The following is a 10074-nucleotide window of genomic DNA, read 5'->3' on the forward strand; positions in this document are numbered from 1 at the left end:
TGCGCCTCGTTTGGCACTGCACTGCGCGTGCGGCAGTGTGCACTGATTTTTTTCGCATGCGCATTTTCGAGTACACACCTACGCGTGCATCGTTTCCGACTCCTTATTATCGACTCCTTATTATCGACGGGCGCAGGGGCCGCTGGGAGTCAGAATAGTACGTTTCGGAGGCTGGCTCGATTTCAAACCGTCCGAAAAAACAGACAAGGAGCACGGCCGTTTCTGCAAGAGAGAAAACCACTGCTGAGTCAGTGGTCCAGGAATCGACTGCTCGCCTGCACCTAAGGTGCTGTAAATTTGAATGCTAGTTATGAGTTTTCTGGCGCATGCGCGCTGTTGCCTGGAGGACTAACCATAACAAAGCTCGGAGGATTAGCTGCGCAGAGCGACGAGAACGTACGTACACCAGTTCCGCGTGCCTGCGCGCATGCGCCGTGCTGCCTGCGGCACCAAACGCACACGGCCTCAATTCCACCGATTGGCCACGAGGGGGCACCGGAGACCGCGGAAACAGCTTCTTAGCTGTTCCCTCAAGTGGCCACGAGGCGGCATCATAGACAGCAGAATCAAATTATCCGCAGTTCCCCCTCTTGGCCACGAGGGGGCAACACATACCGCGCAAACAACTTCGACGCAGTTTTGCCGATTGGCCACGCGATGGCATCAGAGACTGTGGAAATAACTTCACCTGTAGGATTGATGCGGATCTGCACACAGCACCCAGCAATCCCTTCTCTTTTAATGGCAGAGGAAAAACACAGAAGAGAAAGGGGAGGGGAGACGATAAAAAAAAAAAACAAGGACATCTTCGACAACCCCACCAAACCTGCGCTACGTGCTTATGAACATCTGTCAATAAATAAATAACCAGCAAATTGATGTTGTCATGCTTTTTATTATTCTAATTTTTCAGCCAGTGTCTGAGGTGATAAAAAAACTGGTATCAATCGGACAAATGTGTGCAGCCAATTCCAGGATGGCTTGGAACAATTAACCAAATTTGGTTTTGGTTACACGTTTGTGAGAAACACTGAAAGTCAAAAATTTCAGATTAGGCAAGGATCTTACTGATAGCAGCCAAGTTTATTCATTATTGCAGCAACGGGCACACGCCCCCTATTAGCAAGGGAGAAATTGCACACCACTCTTCGAAATTCATTCTGTTCCATACTCTAAACCTGACGCAGGTAATGCTCTCCTGGTGCCTGCTCACTGGTTAAGCATCTCAGGCTCACTATTTCCCCAACGCTGTTTCTATGATATATTTCCATATAAGGTCCACTACCAACCTGTTGTTTCTGGGGTATGTTTGGTACTCTTCCATGGAGGACAATAATTCCAAGAATGAGCACGTTCGCTCTGTCCTGTGCTGGTCTCTCTCTCCACCCTGCATATTTGCCTTATCTTGTGCCTGGCTCAATTCCACCTCAGTCAGAATGCCCCAAATCTTAACTTTCTACTCTGCTAAGCAATGTTCTTGGTGGAAGGAAAACAGCTATTCCACAAGAGAGTTGTAAGTTCAGTAAAGGCCTATACTACATACAGAAAATAGTGGAAGCTTCTACTGCAAAAACACAATCTACCTCTCACAAGAGCAATGCAAAACAGCCAAGCAACTCTTAGAAGAATCATTGTAGTAGCAGGTTCTGTACCTGACCTCACCACTCTGAGATCACATCCAGGTCTCCCAAGGCTTGTAAATATCCATTTGATCAGTCATTATATCAATTTGTCATCAGTTCTCTCATTCACAACCAGTGCCAGGACCTGCCGCAGGGTATTCTGACCACAGGCACCACAGCTGAACTGTTTTAATAACAGTGGGACAGTTATTCAGCACAGTTTCAAGGATTTGGTCTACTTTGACCCAAAGGAAGAATTAATATGAAACATGAGGTATGCATAAGTCATCATGAGGCGTGCTCCTCAGCATCACCTTTGGGAAACAGATAATAGATTTGTTGTAAAAGTCTCAGTACAGCAGTAACATGCAATGCTATTTAAGAAAAATATGAGAACACTTTGTGAGGAGGCAAGGAACTTCGTGATCTCTGACTGAGAAATCCAGCACCATTTGCCTGCAGACTCCTCTTCGGTAACTGTTCTAGATCCAGCTGTACGTTCTGTTCCAGAGCACAACTCAAATCTACAAAAGAAACAAAGGGAGTTTTACATGAACAGAAGAAAAAGAACGGTATATTTCCTTCAGCATTTAAAATAAGAAAGTAAGCAATCAACAACAGAAGCCATTCCTATGATACCACTATGGGAAACATAGCAGCAGAGAAGAAAGCATCCACATTTCCCTGAACCACTGGTCAAGAAAAAAGTAAAAAGAAAAAAGAACAAAAAAAAAAAATACATTTCTTTTAGACGTTACTTGTATGAAGGCATATACCACTCTCACACTTCAAAAGCATTAAATATATATACATATATATATATATATATATATATATATATATATATATGTGTGTGTGTGTGTGTGTGTGTATATATATATATATATATATATAAAATGCATAGAGTAATCTCCTCCAACAATATGTGTATTTGGTCTAGGCAGCAAGTGGTGCAGATCTGTATCATAAAGAACTGAAGCCATAAGCACCAAGCCAATGTGCCTATGGACAAACAGAATCTTGAAATAGGACAACCAGTGAAAACATCATACAAAGCACCTGATTCTCAGCCTTCTTATTCCTTTTTGAAAATTCAGAGGCCTCCCTGTTAGCTCCACCGCTGGCCTGTAATACCCCAGCTTGCAATCTGTTGGCAGTCCTTACTAGACAGCAGAGAATTTAGATTGAACTGAATTTTAGGAAGACATTACATTAGATCAAAAATAGTGCCTTCCTGAGCAACAAAGTTAGGGGATAAAGACAAATGGCTTAATTCCTAAAGAACAAAGTTAATTCCTCCTTCCCAGATTACAGAAAGGAGAAACGTAAAAGAGGATAAGCAGAATGCAGGGACAGTTTAGTGTTATCTGCAACTTAGCCCAGGACATCACACAAGAACGGCTTCCATTCCAGAAACTGTCCAAACTGAGGCAACAGCAAGGTTGTGTCCTATGTTGCAACATACCTGATCTCCTCCAGCAGCTCTGTTTGGGAAAGCTGACACAGCAGATATTCCTCTCTTTGGCTGGATGCACAGTTACACAGCGTGAAGATGACCAAATCCATGAACTCTGTGCATTTGCTTTTAGGCATCTGAAAAATCAGCTTGCCCAACTACACCGGGCTAGTCTACAAAAAAAATGCTTGGTGCATGTGTCCACAAAGGCCAGAGCCACAAAGAACTACAATGCCCCAACACTGCAGCGCATTGCAAAGACTGCGCTGACACATGGAAGCCTCTATGACAAGAGGAGTGCTCTAGGAGCAGCACGAGAAGCTGCATACCTGAAGGAAGTAGAAAAGATGTCGACAGACTTCCAGCTTTTTTTTTTTTCCCCTCTTCTCTTTGCTCAAAGCTTTCAAGTCTCCCTTTTGCTTGTTCAGCGTCGTCATGTCAGAGAGCTGTTTCTCATTCTCCTTAGAAAGCTTTTTGCTGTGAGAAACGACATCCTGCAAAGGACAGAGAGGAACAGATTACACGCTTAACCATCCCAAAATAAGCAATACTGGAAAAAGTTGCGCCTGAGAGGCTGCTTTCTTGCATGTGGAAAAAACAGAGGCAAGGTATGTCTGGAGCTGATGAAGAGGAACATCATTTGTTGGAGCAGTGAGTTCTCCATCCTGACCCTGAATTCCTGAGTTTGTTGAGAACCCTAGAAAGACTGACCACTCTGAGTAGTGATTACTATCAGAGCTGGTAGTGTCCTGAAAATGCTTGGAAACCCCTTTCTTTCTAAACAGGGCTTCAAGCCCCAACCCATTTTCTATTTTACTGCCTCTACATACTCAGAACAACGGCATTTTTTGCTGCCAGCATCAGTCTGAGAGTTGGAGCCTCCTTCGGAACTGAACTTTACTGCCACAGTTCAGAATTTCACACCGGGTTAAGCCTAGCACCATACTATTCAGAACAAAGGAAAAGGTGACCAGATCTTCAGCTTGAATGAAAAAAGGAACCGCTGCCTCAGCGACGTCATTGAGCTTTTGTGAAATTAATCATCAGCAAAGTGACAGAGCAGGCCTTCACCAGCTAACAAACACCAAGCGGCCAGAGTACATTTTCTGCTCTGCAATCTCCTCCACCCTCTGCTACAGCATCCAAAGTGTGAGAAATTAAGGTGTGCAAGTTCATGACCAATGTAACCACAAGTGAACAACAAAACAGTTCTCAAGGCCTTCCACCATTCAGTCTGCTGCCTTCATTGGGTCAGTGGAGTTTGGTGTGGGTTTTCTTTTATGCTCATTTGTTTACTTTTAAAATGCTTCAGGTCTTGTCTCTTTTTCTTCTACTGCCATCCTTCTAGGAATATATGCTAAGTAAGCATAACAGAGTATGAACTTAGTGGGAGGAAAACCTGCAAGTCTGAGGGAATATTTTCCAGCAAGTCTGAGCAAGTGAGATCTGAGCACAGGAACTCTTTGCACTGACTAACTGCCACTGGCCTCAATTCATTCTGCTCATCTCCTAACAGTACACTTTGATCCTGCAGCATAATTTTGTTTTTCCACTAGCAGCCCAATTTTGTTGTCCATTAAACTGAAATCATTTTCAAGTTGCTGGATGAAGGTTACAACTCCCTCAGAGAGTTACATCAGCTCAAGGTCCTCCTGAAAAATGTTGGTCAATGATTGAGCAAGTGGACAGATTTCCGAACCACACCCATAGGTAGATCTTCAGCATTAAGTAAAAATAAATGACAAAACTTCAGAAAAGAGATTCTTACCTTGGGAATCATATAATTGCTCATGTTGGAAAAGGCCTTAAAGATCCTCAAGTCCTACCACAATCTAACCACATACCCTAACTCTAACAACCGCTAAGTCACGTCCCCGAGCACCACATCCAAATGTTTTTTAAATACATTTAGGGATGGTGACTCAACCACCTCCCTGGGGAGCCCATTCCAGTGCTTAACAATCCTTTCTGTAAAGAAGTTTTTTTCCCTAGTATCCAACCTAAACCTCCCCTAGCACAACTTGAGGCCATTTCCCCTCGTCCTGTCACCTGTCACCAGTGAGAACAGACCAGCCCCGCTCTCGCTGTAAGCACCTTTCAGGTACTGGAAGAGCAATAAAGTCTCCCCTCAGCCTCCTCTTCCCCAGACTCAACAGCCGCAGTTCCTTCATTCACTCCTCATAGGCCATATTCTCCAAGGCCTTCACCAGCCTTGTTGCCCTTCTCTGGACCTACTCCAGCACCTCAATGTCCTTTCTGTACTGAGGCGGCCCAAACTGAACACAGCACTCGAGATGAGGCCTCACCAATGCCAAGTACAGGGATAGAATTACTTCCCCAGTCCTGCTCACCACACCATTCCTGATACAAGCCAGGATGCCACTGGCCGCCTTGGCCACCTGGGCACAGTGCTGGCTCATACTCAGCCAACTGTCCATCAGTACACCAATGAAAAAGAGACAGGAAGAGAGAACAGAGATGCAAGAAATGGAATGCTACACAGTGGTTTCTGTATTGTGCTCAATAGGAACTTACAAGACGCCTTTCAACAAACAGCAACACTACAGTCCTTTACCCCTTTACCAACAGAATAGTTTTTATGAAATAAGACAGAGGTTTGACATGGAAAGGTAGGCGATACACAGCAAAACAAGTTTAAAAGCTTGTTAACAGCACTATTGTGGTGAAACACTATCACTTAAAGTTGTGTTAAGGACTGAAATGGTGGCAATTTCATCTTTAGAGAAAAAGAGTATCTCCTGCCATGACAACTGTGTCATTTTGCACAAATTCAGACAGAGCATCCCATCTTCCCTCTTTGGTCTGCTGGTTATGATAACAGTGACAGCCTCCTCTCATCCAGTGTTTCACCCATTCACTGCCATTGCCTTTCAAAACCAGAAACTGCAGCATGTTGAAAAAAAAGACAGGTGTCTGTCCTTCTCATATAAAATGTTACAATTTTTTTTATAATGAAATACATTCACAGAGGTGCCTTCCTCCAAGCAAGAAAAGGAAACCTGAGATCCCAGTGAACTACTACAAGAACTACGTAAACACAACACATTCTATAAGTGGGGAATATTTTACTGTTAATTTTTTTTTTTTTTATACATAAAGACCTTAGTTTAAAAGGCAGCCTCAATTTCCTGTAACATAAGATTCCAACAACACCCCGTAATGCAAAAGACTTCTCCATAGAGGCTTTTTTTCTCTCCGGTTGCCGTTCTACGTGCAATAATCTTGAACTTATTGCACTAGTAGTTAGCTATTTGAGGTTCACCTGTTGCCATATTTCCTCTCTTTACTTCTGCCAACTCTCACTGCTTTGTCTCCACACATTCTGGAGTGACTGGAGTGATCAGATCACTGCTCAAAAGCCAGACGGAATGTTTGGAAATATCTGACAAGTAATAAAGAACATAGGAGACAAAAATATATACTTCAATTAATCTATATTCATCCTACATCAGAGAATCACAGAGTGGTTTAGGTTAGAAGGAACCTCTGGGGGTCATCTGGCCAAACCTGCTCAAGAAGGGACTGTGGATAATGCAGGCCTCTACTTATCAGAAACATCAAAGGAGAATGACACAAGGTACAGGAAAGGATGACAGGAGGTACAAACTACTCACTATACAAAACAGACTCCGCTTCTTCAACCACAAAGAAGCTACAGAACTCGATTTCCCCTATCACAGAAACTTTATTATTCTGCACATTCTGCAGTAATTCTTAATAGCAATCAAATGAAATTATGAAGTAGAGAGTTTAAGAACACAAAAGCCTCTACTTCTTGCAGCACCTGGATACGCTAATACTCACTTTTCACTCAAATACCATGAATACTGTAACCCTGCCCAACTCCATAAATCATTTGGATAGAGTTACACAAAAAACACAAAGAGAGGCTCCAGCTTGCGAAATTTATTAGCCACAGGTCACAATTGCTAGAAGAATGTTCCAGGACTACCTCTGACAACAGACCAGAAACTGGATTTCTTTTCATCAATTACGACAGTTTTCTTAGCAAGTTTTTAATCAACATTTGCTTACTTTTTAGCTATTCCATTTTCATGCTGACACATTTTAAAAAATGAAGATCTTTGTGTGTTCATTTTATGGCACCACAGACCTCTGGCATGTTACAGCCACAGCAGCATCTCCTGGAACGTAGTTTTGTTCACAATAATGCCCTCATCCTTGAGAAGAATGTCAGAATTACAGAAAGCTTCTGCCATTAAATTCTATGACTCATAGCTGCTTTCCAGTTCACCTGAGTACACCTGGAGTTTCTTACCACCTCAAACTTATTTACACAAAAATAAGAATCACAGCCAAAACCTTTAGCCAATAGAATCAAGCAAAATGCTCCTGTGCTGTATGTTTTCTTGAACTTTGTCAGATTTCTGACTACATATGAACCGCCATCAGAAGTGCCAGAAATAAACTCATTCACTCCAGAGTGAATGTTCCAATCCACAGCTGCAACTAAAATTGCTTTACAGTTGTATTTCACAACTTTTATCTCTAGTAGCATTTCCAGAACACAACAAGGCACAAAACAACAGGCCACACAGCACACAAGGGGAAGGCGAGTTTTTCAGAATCACCAGAGCTGACTTACAGCTCTTTATTTCTAACGGAAAAGTGACTGAAGAATCTATTCTTCTAGAAGGATTCTCAGGCCGAGCAGTACAATTAAAGAGCTAAACAACCACCTAGGCAAGGACTGTCCCCATTTCCCTAAGTGAACAGCAGCTTATGGAAAGGCTCTACAGAAGAAAAGCCTGGCTGAACACAGGCAACGGCTCCTTCAGCACTCCTCGGGTTAAACTGCACCGTACCTATTTCTGACGGACGCATACAAAGCGACAAAGCCCCTACGAAAGAAACCGCACCGGAACACGGGGCGAGGGAAGGTCAGGGGCCCTCAGCCGCAGCTCCCCCGGGCCGGGCGTCCGAACGGCTCTGGGCCTACCGTTGGGCCCCGGGCGAAGCAGACGCTGCCCAAACCCAGAGCCGCCCGCGGCCAATTCAGGGTCCGCCGCGTGCAAGGAACCCGCCGGGTCGCCCCCGGGCTGAGGGCGGGACCGCGCCGAGGCGGCAGCAGCTCTCAGGCCAGCGGGCTCCCGGAAAATCCATCGCGCAGTCCCGGGAGGGTGGAAGCAGGAAGCGCCTTTTTTGGGCATCGGAAAGACCATAAAAGGCGAGGTGGAAACGCCAAATATGGTGGTCCTGCTTCCGGCCGCCGCTGGAGCAGCGTTTCCGTTCGGCCTTGGCGGCCCCGTGCCTGCGTGACGCGGCTCAGCCCGTCGCCGGCGCGCTCCCTGCAGCGGCGCGGTGTGCCGCTGCCCGGCCCGGCCCCGGCCCCGGCCCCGGCCCCGGCCCCGGCGGCGCGGGTGCCGTTCCGCGAGCAGTCGTAGTGGGTTCCCGCGGTGCCCCCGACACCAGCTGGGCTACTGCCAGTGATGACGCACGCTGTTGTTTTTTTCTGTCACTAATAATCACAGATGAAGCTAGTCACAAATCACAAACCGCTGAGGTTTAAATCAGCCAAACGAATTTTCTGACAGCGGCCTGAAAAGAGGGCCTGTGCTGCTCCTAGTGCGCTTCTTGTCCAGCTCCAGACTATATTTGCTCAGAAGGAGAGAAGTCTCCCAGCCGCTGGCAATGCCCGTTGCTTCCCTGGGAACAGTCTCCTTGGGAGAGATTTCTAGCGGTGCTGTGGCCTCCTCAAAAGAAAATTCTCGTGCTCCCAATAAAACTAGGGAGTAAACTTCTTAAGACTTGTCCTCTTCAGACCAGCATGAAGCAAGAGGACTTCACAGAATAAGCACAGAAACCCCGAAATCTACTTTCCTGTTACTGGACAAAGGCCACAAAAAGACCAGGTACAGAAGGCCATGTGTTTTCTTTCATTCCTGTCATGCATGTGGATGGACAATTCAAAGCGAAAGTTGCCACAGTTTAGAGCAAAATCTAAGGGCTGCATTCAAAAGGAACTATCCAGGGAATTCAGCTTGTTGTACTTCTGAGCCTGTGGACTTGACTTTGGCTAGTATTAGGGTGTGCCATCTCCTACAGAAACTGCTTCCCATTGAACATTATGCCAGATATAGGCATCAACTCCTGTATTTGCTTCTCAGTGCCTCACAACTCTAGCTATCAAGTAGTTTGTAAAGAACCTACCTGGAAGGACTGACACTAGAACCCTTCTCTAGATCTGCACTGCTACTTCTCACAGCTGCAAACTCCTCTGAATTCACTCTATAGAGAGTTTGTGCACTCTGAAATATATTTTAAGCCATCAAATAAAGATGCATTTTCCTTCTCCAAACACTAAAACATATGTACTACAGGCCATTGGGCACATGCACTTCTTATCCCCTTATGCTATGTACCCGAAGAAGCTATGACAATTCTCATCTCCCTCCTTGCATTTATCAGCCACGTGTACTGTGCTTATTTTATTTTCACCCAGGAAACTATGCTATTCCCTTTACATCCCCTTTTCACTACCCAGTAAGGGCTTTGCATATTTGAGATTCTGATTTTTAAACCCCACCTTCAGCACTGGGAGCATTGTTTTTCTTTCTGTGATAAGCTCACATGCTTCCAGAGAAGCCAGAAAACAGGAATTGTGATTACTTCTGAATAGTAGATGATGCAACCAATTCAAGGGCATTTGCTGTATCCCCACCTTTGGCAGCACTCCTGGATACAGGAGTGACTGATACTCCTTCCTTTCTTCGTGCAGGTACTTCTCCAGAAAACAAATAGCACCCGTTACTTCCTAGCAGTCAGGTTTGGTGCAGTAGGCTTCTTATGTGGCAGCTTAAAGGAAAATGTGGAAAATTACATGATTTGATTTTGTTTTTTTATTACATTTTCTGAAGGGTATTGGTACACCAAAAATCCCATTGGCAGGAAAGCGCATTCAAAGTATTTAGAAGCCAAACAATCACTTTCATTTTAACAAACAAAAAAAAAATA

General features: G+C 44.6%; 1 protein-coding gene across 1 annotated transcript; it reads right to left on the reverse strand.

Moving 5' to 3' along the window:
- Nucleotides 1-875: 875 nt before the first annotated feature.
- LOC116217221 (uncharacterized) lies at nucleotides 876-8418 on the reverse strand. The gene is made up of 3 exons (XM_085236764.1): nucleotides 7980-8418; nucleotides 3408-3572; nucleotides 876-2146 (listed from the first exon to the last, which is right to left on the reverse strand). Exons 1-3 carry the CDS (start codon nucleotides 8280-8282, stop codon nucleotides 2141-2143), a joined length of 474 nt encoding a protein of 157 aa, XP_085092890.1. The 5' UTR covers nucleotides 8283-8418; the 3' UTR covers nucleotides 876-2140.
- Between the last annotated feature and the right edge of the window lie 1656 nt (nucleotides 8419-10074).

The sequence above is a fragment of the Meleagris gallopavo genome, chromosome 15, assembly GCF_905368555.1.
Source record: "Meleagris gallopavo chromosome 15, MGAL_WU_HG_1.1, whole genome shotgun sequence".
Lineage (NCBI taxonomy): Eukaryota > Metazoa > Chordata > Aves > Galliformes > Phasianidae > Meleagris > Meleagris gallopavo.